The following is a 19,617-nucleotide window of genomic DNA, read 5'->3' on the forward strand; positions in this document are numbered from 1 at the left end:
CACCCCCACCCCCGGCTCCACTCCTCCCCCACCTCCGGGCCGCGACGGGCGCACCTCCGAGCTGAGCTGGTTCAAATGCAGCATATCGTTCCCTACGGACTCGGGGATGGGGTCCCGTGTAAAGTGGAGGCGCCCCATGGTTACACGCACGCGTGCGCGCGCGCGTCACCACTCTGTCCTTGGTAGATGCACCCCTGTCTGGGCCGCCACAGCCGCCTCAGCCAGCCTCGGTTTCAACTCCGTCGCCACACGTTGCGCGCGCACCCGCGTGTGCCCCGCCCCCTCCCCTGCCCAGCTGGAGGTTAGCCTGGCAAACTAGTAACTGGGCGCATGCGCTATTCTACCCCGCCTCGTACCCCACCCCAACTTTCATGCTTTTGAGTAATTCCCAGATATCGTGTGATGTGAATTATGTGAATGATCACCTAGCATTCCCCCCCAACTCGAAGCCCATTCAGAGTAGCAGGAACGCAAAACAAAGATAGAAGAGTGAGAAAGTCCAGTCAACAATTATTAAGTTCTGACGTTGTGCCAGCCTCTGGGAACAGAAATACAAGCAAAAAGATGGTCCCTGCCCTCTAGGAGCTTACAGCCTAACAATTTAAATGGGAAAGACTACACATAAAGAAGCTGAAAAGGCAGGAAGGGAGAAGGCAGAGAAAGTCCAAAGAATCAAGACTGCTACTTGGATAGTAATCAAGAGTGCCTGACCCAGCCCGGGAAGTTTCTTCTGACTTCCTCCTTCCTGCTTTCCAAGATTTCTGAAAATAATAATAACAGCTTTCATTTTTTCTAGTGCTTTGCTTTCTTCCCAATAGTATTTGCGTAGTGCAACAAGTTATTCTCATTTTACAGGTAAGAAAAGTAAGGATCCTAAAAAGGAAATGATTCCTAAAGTTTTTAAGATGGATTTTTATGTGAATCTATATGAATTATGTGAATTGGGTACTGGAACAGTATGCTTTTCACTAAATCACAAGCCCTGGAAATGAAATCTGGGTTCCATTCTTGGCTCAACTTTGGGGCCCTGAGCAAATCGCTTCCTTTCTCTGAACCTCTGCGTTTCCTGATCTGTAAAATGGGCACAGTAATTCTTATATATCTCTCCCACAGGGTTGTTGTGAGGAAAGTGCTCTGTAAATAGAAGAAATAAGATCTGCTCTCCTTATTTCTAGGATAATTAACTATTTTCCAATTCAATTTATTTTTTTTAATTCAAAGATTTTATTTTCCCAATTATATGTTGCCGGAAGCCATCGAGGCTGTGAGGTTAGCAAGGCTACTCACAAGCTCTGACAATCCAGCAGGGCAGGTTGTCAGGAGGATGGAAATTCCACACTCAGTTTGCCCTATGTGACTTTTTTTACAGTGACATTCACTTGTATTGAAATTATTGCAATCAATATCCTTATCTGGCTCCAAGGAGACACAGAAAAACAATACAGGTTCATGGCAAGAACAATCACAGCCATAGACTATCCACTATCATAGCCAAAATAAACCCCTGTACAACCCCCTAGAGTATAGAAATTTCCCCTAGAATCAGCCCAGCAGAAAACCAGAAGTTAGTGAGTTAATACAAGTTTCTAAAGTTCCCAGCAAGAAAATACCTGGCCTGGGTTTGCTTCCAAACTCCTACAGACCAAAGGAACAGTGAAACACAAAGAAATTAAGGCAATGACAAATTAGCACAGGATCACCCTACCAGAACTGTATTCTTAGTGATCCTATAGCAGAAAGAACACCATGGGAACAAAACTTGGACCAGACTGATATTATTGTATCTTATTGGATGTAATCAACTACCATAACTATCTCCTTGATTGATGATGGGAATGAATAGTATAATGTAACTATATACATAATATAATTAGTTAAAATATAATTAACTATTATGCTTAGCAAGCTGATGTACTTGTACCTTACGGATGGTTTAAAATAATAAGTTCCAACTAAGCCAGGCTATAATGAATAATTCTTGACAAGCTTGCTTCTTTGTTTAACCACAGTAAGATAATTAGTAAATGCCAATCTTATGATGTTTCAAAAGTTAATATGTGATTTTGAATGTATGGGAAAATCAAAACCTGTATGAGATCATAAAGAAAAAAGGTATAAAAATGAAAATCATCAGATGGCACTAGAAGGAATAGCCTCTACAATTTGACTTGCACTCTGGCTTATTTTCATTTCATTCTTCGCCATGCCATCCTACCTCCAGAGACCCAACCAAGCGAAGAGCAGGCTCTCCACAATATGTAATAATAAATTTCAACATATTTTTCCAAATTATAAGATCCAAAATGTCTCACCTCCTTTCCTTAAAATCAGAGATGGTAAAAAATGTTATCTGGGCCATACATGTATTATGCAATTCTATACTGGTCGTTGTTATAAGAGCACACTCATACTTTAGAACCAAACCCCAAAATAAAACCAAAAATACACCGATGTGAAAGATAGTATGCTTTAACCCACATCCATCCAATTTCCAACAGTTCTTTCTCTGGAAGTGGAAAGCATTCCTCATCATAAATCCTGCAGAATTGTCCCAGATCATTGCATTGCTGAAAGAATCCAAGTTTTCACAGTTGTTCATCAGGCAATATTACTGATACTATAAACAATGTTCTCCTGGTTCTACTTATTTCACCCTGCATCAGTTCATGTAGATCTTTCCAGTTTGTTTGTTTTTTTTTAAATCATCCTGTTTATCATTTCTTATAGCTCTAATTCAATTAAAACAAACACTTATCAAGTACTGCATCTGTTATATACCAGGACTGTGTTAAATGATGGTATATATTTTTTCAAAAAAGAAAAGAAACAAAGAAAAAATTCCTGTCCTAAAGGAAGTTACAGGGGCATACTACCTGTATACATATAAGTATTTAGGGATAATAGTAATGACAAGAAGTAGTATTTATATAGAGTTAGGACTTGAAGCTAAATGACTCAGTGGAGAATCTGAGCCTGGAATCAGGAAGAATCATCTTCCTGAGTTCAAATCTGACCTCAGACAATTACTAGTTATGTTACCCCAAGCAAGTCATTCAACCCTGTTTACTTCAGCTGCTCATCTGTAAAATGAGCTAGAGAAGGAAATGGCAAACCAATCCAGTATCTTTGCCAAGAAAACCCCAAAATGAATGCTATCTTCCTCCAGAGAAAGAACTGTTGGAGTTGGATGGATTCAGATCAAAGCATACTATCTTTCACATCAGTGTTTTTATGGTTTCATTTTGGGATTTTGACTACATATGAGTGTACTCTTACAACAATGACCAATATGAAAGTGTGTCTTGCATAATAATAAAAATAAAATAAAAAAATGAAAATGAGATCGTGATGAGTCAGACAAGACTTAAACAAGAGGGTGTGTAAAATGCTTTAAGCATGTTCTCCCATTTGATTATGGATTATATTAGACTTTGGGGATTCTTAGCCTGGAATCTTTGAAATTTTTTTCCCTTGAGTTTTAAAAAGAAATATTCTGACAACCATATTTCAATATAATTGGTTTTCTTTATAATATTACTTGTATTAAAAACATAATTCTAAAAAGTAGTCCACTGGGTTTATTAGACTACCAAAGAAATCACTGACCTAAAATTTTTTAAACTCTTTTCCTAAAGAAATTATTTGTCAACTTTATGGATGAGAGAAGTATTCATATCCAAACAAAAGATAATGTGGTTCATAGAAGTTAAAATGGAAGGTTTTGATTATGTAAAATTAATAAGGTTTTTAACAAACAAAGCCAATTTAGCTAAAATTAGAAGAAAGACAGGAAACTGAGGAAAAGTTTTGCAGCAAATTTCTCTCATAAAGGTCCTGTTCTCAAATATATAGGATACTAAGCCAAATTTATGAGAATAAGAGCCATTTCTCTATTGATAAGTTGTCAAAGGATATGAATAGGCTGTTTTCAGAGGAAGAAATCAAAACTGTCATGTGAAAAAATGCTCAAAATCACTATTGATTATAAAGATGCAAATTAAAACAACTGAAATACCATCTCACACCCATCTGATTGGTAAGATGACAAAAAAAACCAAACAAAACAGAAAATGGCATGCTAGAGGGGATGTGGGAAAATAGATACACTAATGCACTATTGGTTGAGCTGTGAACTAGTTTGACCAGTTTGGAAAGCAATTTGGAACCATGCTCCAAAGCTATAAAACTGTGCTTACCCTTTGATCCATCAATACTGCTACTAAATCACCAGAGAGACCAAAGGAAAAAAGGAAAAGGACTCATCTGTACAAAAATATTTTTGGAGGGTCACAGAGAGTTAGAAATTGAGGGGATGCCATTCAATTGTGAAATGACTAAACAAATTGTAGTATATGAATGTGATGGAACACTATCATTCTGAAAGAAATGATGAAGGGGATGGTTTCAGAAAACTGCAAAGTGAGCAGAACCAGAACAACAATATAAACAATAACATTATTGTTCTAATAATAATCAACTGTGATTTAGTAACTGATCATTATAATAATATACCACAACTCCAAAGGACTCATGATGAAATACGCTCCCTTCCTCAAAAAAGAGAACTGATGGGGGCAGCTGGGTAGCTGAGTGGATTGAGAGTCAGGCCTAGAGACAGGAGGTCCTAGGTTCAAATGTAGCCTCAGACACTTCCCAGTTGTGTGACCCTGGGTAAGTCACTTGACCCCCATTGCCCACCCTTACCACTCTTCCACCTAGGAGCCAATACACAGAAGTTAAGGGTTTTTAAAAAAAAGAGAGAGAACTGATGATCTCTAAGTGCAGAATGAAGCATATTTTTTCTTTCTTTTTTTTTTTCCAGAACCTGGCTAATGTCAAAATATGTATATGTATAATAACTGCATATGTATAATGGATATTGTAATGGATGTACCTTCTCAACAAGTGAGGGGAGGAGAGAATTTGGAACTAAAATAAAATTGAATAAGAAATTTAAGGGAAAAAAAGAACTTTCTTGGTTCTCTGTTGATATGGCTCTTTATTTAGGCATTGATGCATTCTTTTTTTTCTAAATTCTTACCTTCCATCTTAGAATCCCTACTATATATTGGTTCCAAAGCAGAAGAATGGGAAAGACTAAACAAAAGAGGTTAAGTGACTTGCCTAGAGTCACACAGCTAGGAATTGTCTGAGGTCAGAATTTGAACCCAGGACCTCCCATTTCCAGGTCTGTTCTCAATCCATAGAGCCACCTAGTTGCCCCTTGAGGTCTTCTAGATGTGTGAACAATGATTATTGTTGAATGATGACTCCTTGCACCTCAGGGCACACAAATCAAAAGGAAGGTCAGGAGGCACTCCAGAGCAATACAAGAACAAGATTAAAATGTAATTGAGGTGCAGCTGGGTAGCTCAGTGGATTGAGAGTAAGGCAGTCTATCCTCAGACACTTCCTCACTATGTGACCCTGGGCAAGTCACTTAACCCCCATTACCTAGCCCTTACCTTTCTTCTGCCTTGGAACCAATTTCTAAGACAGAAGGTAAGGGTTAAAAAAAATGTAATTGGGAAACATTTAACAAAATAAATTTTAAAATATATAATTAGACATAGATAATATTAATACGTAATTTCTAAGTCAATATGTACCAAGAGGAATCTTTTTACCTTTGAGAGTCCTGCTTCTATTTGTCTGACATCACTGCCACAGAGAACCAGGTGGGTGAAGGAATTGATGCTAGCTGAAGAGGACCAAGCTGAGAATTTCTAGACTGTGAAGGAGCTGAAAATGACAAACATTCCTGTCTGGAGTATTTGTAGTCCTTTGACACCATTCTTGATGACTATGGATTGAGGATTCAGGGCCAGTTCATGCTCTTAAGGCCTACAAAGGGCTAGATCATATGTATGTGTGCACATACACATACACAAATACTTGGGAATGTATATGCATATATATGTGTTCATATGTATTATATATAATCAATCTATAAATATGCAGAAGGAACATGTAGAGGACTTATGCCAAGCCCATAAATTATCTCTAGGTCCTCCTCTCTCCAGGAACTTATACTCTTTAACTAAAAGGTAGCTGGGGTAGAACAAAGGGTCATATAAGTGGAACAGAAAGGACTAGAATGATTTCTGGGAACACCTATTTCCATTTCATTTAGAAAGAGAGGAAGGGAGTCCCTCTTGAGGTAGAGGGAGAGCAGGGAAAACTTCAAGGAGGAAGCACCACCTGAACAAACTTCCAGAAGATTGAGGTTCTTAAGAGGGAGAGATGATTCTATTTCAGGCATGGGGGATGAATACCTCATGTGAAAGCATGGAGGGTACAGATAGAATGTTTTGTTTGCTGAGCAACTGGTAGTTTGATTTGGCAAGAACATAGAGTTCTTAAAGGAGAGTAATAGGAATTAAGGCAAGAAAGGCAGGTTGAACTCAAATGTGGAAGGTCTTAAATGCTATACTGAGTAACTTGTGTTGTTTTATCCTAGGATAAATGGAGGGCCACCAGTTTTGAGCAGATGAGTGACATAGTCCAAAGGTTTTGAACTAAGAAGGAAAGTCAAAACACATCCTCCCTCCTCTTCCTCCTCCTCACTCCTCAAAATTTTGCAGCATTTTAAAGTCCTTGGAATAATATTGGGGAGGAAGCAGCTTAAGGATTATTATTTCCATTTTGTTGGTGAAGAAACTAAGGCTCAGAAAAATAAAAAATGGCTTGTTCTTGTCTCAATTCCAAGTTTAGTTTGTGTTATTTCCACTGAGATACAGACTGTCTCCCTCCTGTTGAAAGTACAGTTTACTCTTTTCATTATGGGGTGAGGGGCGTGGCAGCCCTACAGTCTGGAAAATCCAAATAAAAATTTTTGGTCCTCTTTTTGTACCAGAGAAAAAGTCTGAATTTTTTTCTTTTTCTTTTATGGGGTATTTACAGTGCCTTATTATAAATTTTGGGTTAAGTATTTGTTCATAGGCTATGTATAGGTTAATGTTAAATAAAAATACTATACAAAAAAGAAGTTTAAAAATACAAAATAAATGTGAAACTTTTTTAAAAATGAAGCAATTTTGAGGAGAACAATACTGATTTTAGTAGAATTTATGGTGTTTAAGTGGCATACAATATGAGAAACTAAAAATGCAAAAAATCACCAGATGACTGCAAAATGTCATATGAGAGATTACCATATACATGGTTAGCATCCCCAAACCAATGTAGAGAACCTCAGCTCTTTTACTACAGATTTTATTTTAAGGAAAATAATTGTGTAGCTGTTCTTTTGTTATTTTAAATAGTAAAATAAATGCTGTAAGATAATTTTACACATAATTGTACATACTTTTTATGCATTTTATGAGTTACTAAACTTTTTAAGATTTCTCTACATTTCTAGCCTTTGTGTGTGTGTGTGTCATCTGCTAGCTTTCAAATTCTTTTCATAAACTTTTTACTTATTTTAACTTTAAAAAAGAAATTGTATATATTTATGGTATTAAAAGATAAAATATTTTGATATTATATAATACTATATAGTTTATGCTTTTCTGAGTTTCTGAACTTTTTCTGTGTTATCTGCTAACCTTAGTGTGCCCAAGGTCAAATAGCTAGTAAGTGTCTGAGATCAGATTTGAACCTAAGACCTCCCATCACTGGGCCTGGCTTTCAATCCACTGTGCTGCCCCTCATCCTCTCTCTTAAAATGTATTTTTAAAAAAACCCTTACCTTCTGTCTTAGAATTGATACTGAGTCTTGTCCAAAGGAAAAGAGCAGTAAGGACTAGGCAACTGAAGCTAAATGACTTGCCCAGGGTCAAGCAGCTAAGTGTCTGAGGTCACATTTGAACCAGGGACTTCCCATATCCAGGCCCTCTCTCCATTGAACCACCTAGCTGCCCCTCTCACTCTCATCTAAATCCTCTGCAACTTGGCTTCCCATCGCAAGAATCTTTTCCCCAAAGTTACTAATGATATTTAAATTCCAAGTCTAATGGTCTTTTCTTAGTCTTCACCCTTCTTATTGTAGCCGTTGACACGTTCTGTCAGTCACCTTTTCCTTCTAGATAATCACTTCTCTCTAGGTTTTTGTGACATTGTTCTTTCCTAATTCTCCTTTTCTCTAACTGCTCCATCTCTGCCTTTGCTGAATCGTCATCCAATCCAGGTTCAAATCTGACCTCAGATACTTCTTAACTGTGTGACCCTAAATAAATCACTTAACTACAACTGCCTAGCTCTTATAACTCTTTTGCCTTGGATCAGATACTTACTTTGGATTCTAAGAAAGAAGATAACTTTTTTAAAAAGTGTTTATTATGTGCCAGGTACTAGGGTTACAAAGAAAGGCAAAAAAACTGCAATTCTTATTCTCAAGTAGCTCATTGAACATCTTGAAATAGATGCAGCATATCTAAAACAAAACATTATTTTTCCTTCTAAACCCTCCCTTCTTCCAAACTTCCCTATTATTATTGAAGGTACAACTGTTCTAGTCACTTCATCACCCACATGTCATCTTCATCTCCCTCATATTCATCAGATGAATCCAGTCTGTTGCCAAGCTCTATTCTTTCAGTCTTTAAAATAGTTCTCATGGGGCAGTAGGGTGGCTGAGTGGATTGAGAGCCAGGCCTCAGACACTTCCTAGCTGTGTGACCCTGGGCAAGTCACTTGACCCCCATTGCCTTGCCCTTACCACTCTTCTGTCTTGGAATCAAAATGTAGTATTGATTCTAAGATGGAAGGTAAGGGATTTAAAAAAAAATATCTCTCACCCATGCCCCACTCCTTTCCTTTTCTGACACAGCACCCACCCCATCCTCCCACCCTACTCCTGTGTCTACAGGGGTTCATGGAATGTTCCCAGGTTTCTCTCAGCCCATGTCCTTGGCCATTTCTTATGGCACTAAAATATTCCATTGCATTCATTATACCATATTTGTTTAGCCATTTTCCAGTTCATGGGCACCCACTTTGTTTCCTTTCAATGACTACAAAAAGTACTGCCATTTTTTCTTTTCCCTATATGTGAGCCTTTGATCTCCTTGTGGTACATGCCTAGTAATACTATTGCTGGGTTAAAGTCACAGTTCAGTGACTCTTGGGGCATTGTTCCAAATAGCTCTCCAGAAGGCTTAGACCAATTCACAGCTTCCCAAGCAGTCCTGCAGGATGCCAGTCTTACCACATAGTCTCTCCAACAGTTATGATTCTCCTTACTGGTCAGTCATCTTTACCAGTCATCTTTACCACATTCAGTGGATCTGTGGTCTTATCAATGTGGCTCTTCTCACCAACCTTTTTTCAAGCTTTTAAGCTTGCCCATATCCATTTGCAAATCATCAACAGGAGCTCTTTTCTCACACTGGGACCTTTATTCAGGGTCTTTTCTATTACATAGGCTATCCATCTCTTAAATCTCACCTTTACTGCATGACTAACCCATTCCCTTTTCTGGTCATGTATTCCTTTGGAGCCTTTGTTCATGTACAACTGATAAAAATGTGCTGGAGTTTATTGAAGCCCCTTTTGGTGTCTCTCCGTTGCCTTTTGGGTAACCACAATTTTGAGTTCTTGGAGTTTGTGGTATGCCAAATTCATAGCCAAATAATATCCCTGGGAGAATACTAGTGTTCAAAAGATTGTTGTGTTGTTTTTTTTAAACCCCTAAAGCAGAAGAGTGAGTGGTAAGAACTAGGTAATAGGGGTTAAGTGACTTGCCCAGGATCACACAGCTAGGAAGTGTCTGAGGCCAGATTTGAGCCCCCATCTCTGGACCTGGCTCTCAATCTACTGAGCCACCCAGCTACAACCCAAAAGATTGGTTTTTCTTTTAGGGAAAAGTTTGAAGATATTGGAAGTACTGAACAATTTCTCTTCTTCCTATTCAATTCTGGATCTAGTTCCTTGTTCATGTACAGTTTCTTTCCAAAGATATATGTATTGGTGGGCTGGTGGTTTTTTATAGTGTGGTTTATTAAGTCACACTTTTAAAAAAATGTTTTATTGCTACATTTTATATTTATATCTTAGTCATTTCTGGCAAAGAAAAAACTCTTCTCCTAATCCCTAGGTTGAACTCTTCCTTGTGACAAAGAGTAATGATTAAGGAAAAATATGATATAGTGACTATATCTGACTATATATGTGTATATATGTCATATATATAATTCTGTACAAATCTTTCTTCAAATCATATCTTCTACAGGAAGTCTTTTGCAACTTCCCTTAATATTAGTGTCATCCCTCTGTTGATTATTTTAATCTATCATATATACAATATATGTTACAACATATCATATATGTCAAGAGATATGTGTTTATCAACCTTTTTCTTGTTCAAGCATAGTTGTTTGCCTGCTGTCTCCCCTGAGGCCAGGAACTGCCTTTTAGCTTTCTTTATATCTCTAGCATCGTTCAGTGCCTGGCACAAAATAGAAGCTATATAAATGCTTGTTATCTTTCTCTTCCCTTCCAGTGCCTGGCACATAGAAGGCACTTAATAAACGTTTGTTAACTGACTGCCTAGGAATTTCATTATTTGTTCTCTGGAACCACCACCAGTTTCTGAACTTTTCTCTTACTGCTGATTGCACCACTATCCATCTAGTCCTTCAGGCTCACCATCTCAGCATTACACTTGACTTAGTGATCTTTTATTTATATTGTCCTCATTAGTGAGTACATTGTCCTTTGAATTTAGTTTTTATCACTGAGCTCCAATTCATGAAAATCTTGCTAGGTTTCCCTGAATTCCTTGTGTTTGTCATTTTTGATTGCTCAATAACATTCCAGAACATACATGGAGCAGAGTTTTTTCAGCCATTCCCCAAATAGTGTGTACTCATTTTGTTTCAGTTCTTTGTTATCACGGAGTGAGCTGCTATGAATATTTTCCTACATACTAGGCTTTGGTTTTGGCCTTTGCCTTCTGAGAAGTGAATCTCAGGGTCAAAGAGCATAGACAATTTAGTCACTTTTCTTGCATAATACCAAACTGACATCTAGAAGAGTTAGGCTAATTTGTAGCCCTTGCTCTCGGGTTAATACCCTGTCTCATGTAGGCCATTCCTGGACTCTTGTAAGTAGCATTTTAGTTGGTCTCTGCCTTTCGAGTCTCATTTCCCTCCTCCCCAAATCCAGTCTATTGTCTGCTCTGTGGAATTGATTTTTTTTAAACCCAGGTCTGACCATGTCACCCCACTATTCAATAAACTCCAACAGTTCCCTATTAAATATCTAGGATAAAATTTATATTCCTCTGTTTAGTTTTCAAAGCCCTTTATAACCTGGCCTCTTCCTACCTTTCAGTATTCTTTTTTTTAAATCTTACCTTTTATCTTTTTTTTAATTATTATTAAAGGAAAACCCCTACTTTCTGCCTTAGAATCTTTACTACATAGCAGTTGTAAGGCAGAAGAGGGATAAAGGGTAGTCAGTTGTGGTTAAGTGACTTACCCAGGGTCACATAGCTGGGAAGTGTCTCAGGTCAAATTCCAAACCCAGGAATTCCTAACTTCAGACCTGCCATTCTAACCATTGAACCACCTAGGTACCCTGACTTTCCTGTCTTCTGTTTCTTCTTTTTTTTTTTTAAACCCTTACCTTCCATCTTAGAACCAGGGTCACACAACTAGGTCAAATTTGAGCCCAGGACCTCCCATCTTTAGGCCTGATTCTCTATGGTCTGAGCCATCTAGTTATCCCTCCTTTCCCATCTTCTTACATTTTACTCTCCTCTACAAATTCTACAATGACCTCTTACAATGACCATTATCACCACTATTATTAAATATTGTACTAGAAATGCTAGCAGTAACAATTAGAGAAGAAAAAGAAATTGAAAGGATTAAAGTAGACAATGAGGAAACTAAACTATCACTCTTTGCAGATGATATGATAGTATACTTAGAGGATCCTAGAGAATCAACTAAAAAGCTACTGGAAATAATAACTTTAGCAAAGTTGTGGGACACAAAATAAATCCACATAAATCATCATCGGCAAGAGACAGAAAGAGAAACTCCATTTAAAATCACTCTAGAGATCAATGATGGGCAAACTACCGCCCATGAGCCAGATGCCAACTCCTGAAATGTTCTATCCTGCCATGGGACATTATTCCTAATCTGATGAATACAATGAGTAGGATACAATATAATGAAACTTCGAAAGAGTTGCCTTAGACACAGACTGACAGAGGAGCATTTCCTTTCCTTTGGCGCCCTCTTTAAAAGGTTGGCCCATCACTGCTCTAGACAATATAAAATATTTGGAATCTATCTGCCAAGACAAACACAGGAATTAGATGAAGACAACTACAAAACACTTGTAACACGAATAAAACTAGATCAAAACAATTGGAAAAACATGAATTGCTCATGAGTAGGATGAGCTAATATAATTAAAATGATCATCCTACCCAAATTAATTTACTTAATCAGTGCCAAACCTATCAAACTACCAAAAAACTATTTTATAGAACTAGAAAAAATAATAAAATTCATCTGAAAAAGCAAAAGATCAAGAATATCAAGAAAACTAATAAAAAAAAATGTGATGGATGGTGGCCTAACAGTACCAGATCTTAAACTGTACTATAAAGCAGTGATCATCAAAACAATATAATACTGGCTAAGAGATAGAAGGGTGACCTCAGCAAACTAGTGTTTGATAAACCCAAAAATCCCCGCTTGTGGGATAAGAACTCACTATTTAACAAAATCTGCTTGGAAAATTGGAAAAATGTATGGCAAAAATTAGGTTTTACATCCTATACCAAGATAAATTCAAAATGGGGACATGATAAACATAAAGAGAGATATTATAAGTTAATTAGGTGAATGTAGAATAGTATACCTCTCTATGGAGAAGAGAAGAATTTAAGACCAAGCAAGAGATAGAGAACATTACAAACTGTAAAATGAATAATTTTGATTATATTGAATTAAAAAGGTTTTGTACAAACAAAACCAATGCAAACAAGATTAGAAGGGAAAGAACAAACTGGAAAAAATTTTATAACAAATTTCTCTGATAAAGGTCTAATTTCTCAAATATATAAATAACTAAATCAAATTTATAAGAAACCAAGTCATTTCCAAATTAACAAATGTTCAAGGGATTTTTCAGATGAAGAAATCAAAACTGGGGCAGCTGGGTAGCACAGTGGATTGAGAGTCAGGCCTAGAGACAGGAGGTCCTAAATTCAAATCTGACCTCAGACACTTCCCAGCTATGTGACCCTGGGCAAGTCACTTGACCCCCATTGCCCACCCTTACCACTCTTCCACCTAGGAGCCAATACACAGAAGTTAAGGGTTTAAAAAAAAATTAAAAAAAAAGAAAGAAAAAAGAAATCAAAACTATCAATAAACATATAAAAATGTTGTAAATCCCTCCTGATTATAGAAATACAAATCAAAACTACTCTGAGGTACCACTTTACACCTAGCAGCTTGGCCAATATGATAGTAAAGTAAAATAATAATTGTTGGAGGGGATGTGGCAAAACTGGGACATTAATGCTTTGCTGGTAGAGTTGTGAATTGATCCAACCATTCTGGAAGGTAATTTGGAATTATGCCCAAAGGGCTTTAAAGAAGGAATGCCCTTTGATCCAGCAATACCACTACTAGGTTTATACTCAAAAGAGATTTTTTTAAAAATGGGGATGGATCTGTTTGTAGAAAAATATTTATAGCTGCTCTTTTTGTGGTGGCAAAAAATTAAAAAAGGAGTGGTCATCCCGCAATTGGGGAATAGCTGAACAAATTATGATTTATGATGGTGATGGAATACTATTATGCTATAAGGAATGATGAACCTCTTGATTTCTATAAGAACTGGAAAGACATACATGAACTGATGCAGAGTGAAATAAGCAGAACCAGGAGAACATTATATATATCTATTGAAACATTTTGGGACAATCAATGATCCAGGATGATCTCTCAGGGATTTATGAGAAATAATGCTATCCACAGCTAGAGAAAGAACTGTTGGAGTAGAAATGCAAAAGAAAACATATGATTTATCACTTGTGTATATGAGCATATGATTTGGGGTTTTGTTTTTAAAAGAATAATCTATTAAAAAAATTAATAATATGAACCCAGTAGAATTGCTTGTCAGCTCTGGGAGGGGGGAGGGAAGAGGAGAGGGAGAAAACATGAATCATGTAACCATGGAAAATATTATAAAAAAGTAAAATTGAAAAAAAAGAAAAAAATTAATAATATTGAAATGGGTTTTGAGTGATAATATACATATAACCCAGTGGAATTACTTGTCAACTCCAGGAGAAGGGACGAAAGAGGTAAGGGAGACAACATGAATCATGTAACCATGGGAAAAAAATAAGAAAATATATTTTTAAATCATATTTTATTTACTTATTTTTTACATTTTTTTTTATATTTTGAGTTCCAAATTGTCTTTCTCCTGGCAGTCCTTCCCATATCCCTTGAAAAGGCTAGCATTATGATATCAATTATGTAGGTGAAGTCATGCAAAATATATCATCATATTTGCCAGATTGCCAAAAAAGTTTAAGAAAACTTAAGTGAATTATCCTGGATCATTGCATTGCTACTAGTAAAGAAGTCCATTACATTTGAGGGACTTGGGAGAAAGAACACTATCCATATCCAGAGAAAGAACTGTGAGAGTAGAAACACAGAAGAAAAACATACGATTGATCACATGGCTTAATGGGTACATGATTGGGAATTTTTACTTTAAATGGTCACTCTATTGCAAATATTAATAATATGGAAATAGGTTTTGAACGATGATACCTGTATAATCCAGAGGAATTGTTTATTATCTCTGGGAGAGGGAGGGAAGAAGAGAGGGAAAGAACATGAATCATATAATCATGGAAAATATTCTTAATTAATTAATTGATTGATTTTTAAAAATGAAATTAAAAAAAGAAATCTAAGACAATTCCAAGGGACTCATGAGGAAAAAGGCTACCCACCACCACAGAAGGAACTGATAAAGTCTGAATGAAGATTGAATTGCAGTCTTGAATTGCAGCATTCTTCACTTTATTTCCTCCATGAAATTTTTTCTCTAGTGTAAACAATATGTGCCTTCTTTCACAACACAAACATGGAAATATGTATTTTGTGATAACATGTATAACCTATATTATATTATTTACCATCTTGGGGAGGCAGGAGGTGTGGGATGGAAGGAGAGAACATGGATCAAAAAATGTCCAAAAATGTCTATTAAAAATGTATCAATAAAATTAAAAAAAAAGAAAACTAAAGTAAAAAAGATATGTTAATCTGCACTCAGAGTTCATAGGTTCTCTCTCTGGAGGTGGATAGCATTTTTCATCATGAGTCTTTTGGAACTGTTGTGGATCTTTTTTATTGATTAGTCTAGTGCAGTGATTCCCAAAGTGGGCGCCACTGCCCCCTGGTGGGTGCTGCAGCGATCCAGGGAGGCGGTGATGGCCACAGGTGCATTTATCTTTCCTATTGATTGCTATTAAAATTTTTAAAAAATTAATTTCCAGGGGCACTAAGTAATATTTTTTCTGGAAAGGGGGCGGTAGGCCAAAAAAGTTTGGGAACCACTGGTCTAGTGGTATCACCTTGAGCAAATCATTTCCCTCCTTTGGCCCTTAGTTTGCTCAACTCTCAAATGGGAATAATAATTCCTATCTAGTCAGTCCCCCCTCACTGGGTTTTTGTGAGGTGGCAGAATCAATGTAAAAGAAGGGCTTTGTACTTGGTGAAGGTAACTGAATACCAATAAATGGAAGTTTTAAAATCATTATTGACGCCTCCCCACTCTTCTAGCTTGCTGCTGGGTAAGAATTATAGTTCACTTACCTGGGGTACTTGATAGTTAACAAAGTCCTTTTATCACTATGTACTGGTGAGGCAAGTAGTCCCTGTATTATTATCTCCATTTCAAAGAGAAAGACATAAATGGCTTCCCCAAAGCCACACTATGCACTGCATATCAGAACTCCAACCCAGATCTTCCTCCTTCCATTCCTCCATTCCCCTCATCCCAAATACTTTTTACATTTTGATTGAATTAAAACAGTTAAAATGAGGTAAAGTGAAAGAAATAGAAAACTGCAAAGCCAAGAGGATTCTTATCATAAATCTATGATACTGGGCAAGTCATTTTCCTTGGGCAGGTCTCAGTTTTCTATATGTATAAAAAGACAAAGTAGATTGGACCTCAGGAAGGTCAGAGTTTAAATCTTGCCTCAGATATTTACTAGCTGTTTGCCTTAGTTTCCTTTTCTGTAAAATGGAAATAATAATAATACCTACCTCCTAAGGTGGTTGTGAGGACTAAATGAGGTAACATAAGTAAAGAGATTTTCAAACTTTAAGTGATCTATACCAATGCTAGCTCCTATTATCCAAGATCCTCTAGGTTCTAACATTCTATAAATCTCTACTATCAGATGACAAAAACTTTGAATGGAATAATAAGAGTTGCCTCTGATAAAAGATGATAAGCTTTTAACCTTTAAGTTAAAACTAAAAGTTTATCATTTCCAAGGTTTCATATGTTCTACATTGGGCTGTGACTAAGCTAATTTTAACTAGTTAACACAGATTTCAGCTTCCTGTATGGAAAACTGCAACAATTAGAGCCATCAGAAAGGGAAAAGGGTTTCCTCTGAAAGTCTAGAGTTCCTTATCTTTAGAGGTTTTCTAGAGGTAGAATGCTAGAGGGCAGTTAGGTAGCTCAGTAATTTAAGAGCAAGGCCAAATTTAAATCTTAAATTCAAATTTGACCTCAGATGCTTCCTAAGTATGTGACCTTGGACAAATCACTTAACCCCCATTACCTATCCCTTACCACTCTTTTGCCTTGGAATCAATATACAATATTGATTCCAAGGCAATAGGAAGGTAAGGGTTTAAAAAAACAAACAAAAAAACAAACAAAAAACCAAGAGATAAAATGCTGAAGATATTAATGCTAACAAATAGTTTAGGTGATATATGAGGTACAGCTCAGAGATACTATGAGTCTCTAAGTGATCTCTAAGGTTGTATAAGAACATTAGGAGACTAGAGGTAATGGATGGCTGAATAAAGGGATTGGAGGTTATTGTAAAGACAGAATTGGTGGGATGAAAGAACAAGCACTTACTAGATGCCTATCATGTGCCAAGCACTGTGCTAAGCTGGGTTTTACAAATATTATCTGTGTTATTGGAATTTAGGGGGGTTCTTTGGGGTTCATTTGAGCCTTTAATATTTAGATATAAAATATAAACTTCCTGTGGATGTTTAGGGGACTTTGAAACTACATTTCCCATGATTCAAGGGTTTCCTGTCTTACGTGGTGACGTGAGCCAAGGTAAAGTGTAGCTTAAATAGAGAGAACTTGATTGGGAAGCTTTTATTGGTACAAGGCAGTGAGGTGGGAGAAGGTAATGGCAGGCGATTTGAATTAGATTTTAGCAGGTGTGTGGTCTTTCTTAAATTTACCAACATGGATTTAAATAAAATATTAATACTTTTATCTATATCCATCTATATCAATTTTAATCATAACATATCTCAAAGTAGATATGGGAGGAATAAGGAATGGGGAGAGATAGATAAAAGATTATGGTCATATGAAGGAAATATTGAACATAATATTAACCTCATTTGAAAAATAAAGAGACTTCTGGCCTCAAACACTTCCTAGCTGTGTGACCCTGGGCAAGTCACTTAACTCCCATTGTCTAACCCTTACTATTCTTCTGCCTTAGAACCAATACTCTGTATTGGTTCTAAGGCAGAAGATAAGGTTTTTTAAAAAAGAAAAGAAAAATAAGGAAACTAAAGCAATAGAGGAATATGATGGAAAGAACTTTGGAATCAGAGGAAGCAGAAGACCTGGGTTTGAATCCTATCTCTGCTACTTGCTTTCTCTCTGACTAAGGCAGTCAGTCAACAAGCATTTTGTTGTTCTGCCATTTCAGTCATGTCTGATTCTTCCTGACCCTATTTGGGGCTTTCTTGGTAAGGATACTGGAGTGGTTTACTATTTCCTTCTCCAGCTCATTTGACAGAGGAAGAAATTGAGGCAAACAGGTTGAGTGACTTGCCCAAGGGCCCACAGCTAGTGTCTGAGGCCAGATTTGAATTGAAGAAGAGTCTTTCTGTCTCCAGGCCCAATGTTCCATCCACTGTACCTCCCTAGCTGCCCTTATTGAACACTTTTTGGTGACCATTTTGTTTCCTTGGATTTATATTCCTAGCTCTTAGCACATAGTTAAACAGAGGCTCGTATATAGTTAAACAGAAACATAGACAAACAGATAAATAGAGCTTGCAAAGAATATGTAATAAGAAAATGAATAAACAATGCTTTAAGTATGGTTAGATTAGTATGTTAGAATTAAAAGATATAACAGTGATTTGTGGTAAAAATATAGTTCTGGCCAAAAGTCTCTATATGTAACCACAATAAGAATGTAGTTCCAGTTTATGCCCAAAGGTTTTAAAAGACTGCATGCCCTTTGATCCAGTAATACCATAACTGGGTTTGTATCTCAAAGAGATGAAAAAAAAAAACAGGTTTGGAAAGGCTCTGTTTGTACAAAAATATTTATAGCTACACTCTTTGTGGTGGCAAAAATTAGAAAATGGAGGGATATCCCTTGATTGGGGAATGGCTAAACAAATTGTGGTATATGATGGAGATAGAATACTATTGTGCTGGAAGGAATGATGAACCTCTTGATCTCTATAAGAACTGGAAAGACCTAGGGGGCAGCTAGGTGGCTCAGTGAATTGAGAGCCAGGCTTAGAGATAAGAGGTCCTGAGATTCCATGCCACACAGATTCCCGGACGAGCTCCCATCTGAGTGGCATGAAATCTTGGCATCTACACCCCAAAGTCACTCTAATGAGCAGACAGAAGACTAGATAAGATGCTTGCAGAGAAAATGCAGCCTTTATTAGGGAAGGAGAGAGGTTGGGGGCTTGACCCAAAGCAATATCCAAAGATATACAAATGAAGTCAGAATTTATAGGAAATTAACACAATGCTTCTCTTCAGTCATCCACCACTACCTGTGTAAGATACAATGTCTGTGTATGTTATATTTTTCTTTATCTTGTCCTACTCATCTTAAGTTTCTTGAACTTATGGGAACATTCCTTAAGTTTGCAATTTCTAAGTTGTCAGAGTTTAGACATGGCCAATGTCTTTCAGACTGAAACATTTGGGACAGGAAGTCAAGATTGTAGCTGTAAGTTTTAGGACTTTTCTCATAAGAATCTTCCATCAGTATTCAGTTTACTATCAAGAAAAAAGGGGGGGGAGAAATGGGGGAGTTTGTCCACATTAGAAAAGAGTGAATTAAAGGTGTATATTTATGATTTTAAAGGGGTTGGGGAAGGGATTTCTCTATTCTTTTTTTTTTTTTTTTTTTTTTTTTAATTTAAACCCTTAGCTTCCATCTTAGAATCAATACTGTGTAATGGTTCCAAGGCAAAAGAGTGATAAGGGCTAGGCAATGGGGGTCAAGTGACTTGCCCAGAGTCACACAGCTGGGAAGTGTCTGAGGTCAGATTTGAACCCAGGACCTCCTGTCTCTAGGCCTGGTTCTCCATATACTAAGCCACAAAGCTGCCCTGCTCATTAAGTAAAACCTCAGGT

General features: G+C 36.9%; 1 protein-coding gene across 1 annotated transcript in view; it reads right to left on the reverse strand.

The window, feature by feature from the left end:
- The window catches only part of COMMD7 (COMM domain containing 7), a 31,947-nt gene extending 31,708 nt beyond the window's left edge, over positions 1–239 (reverse strand). The window contains exon 1 of the mRNA XM_044664298.1: positions 55–239. Coding sequence (XP_044520233.1) covers positions 55–138 — 84 coding nt within the window. The 5' untranslated portion in view covers positions 139–239. The remainder of the gene's footprint in view (positions 1–54) is intronic.
- Positions 240–19,617: the final 19,378 nt, after the last annotated feature.

The sequence above is a fragment of the Gracilinanus agilis genome, chromosome 2 (genome assembly GCF_016433145.1).
Source record: "Gracilinanus agilis isolate LMUSP501 chromosome 2, AgileGrace, whole genome shotgun sequence".
Taxonomy (NCBI): Eukaryota; Metazoa; Chordata; class Mammalia; order Didelphimorphia; family Didelphidae; genus Gracilinanus; species Gracilinanus agilis.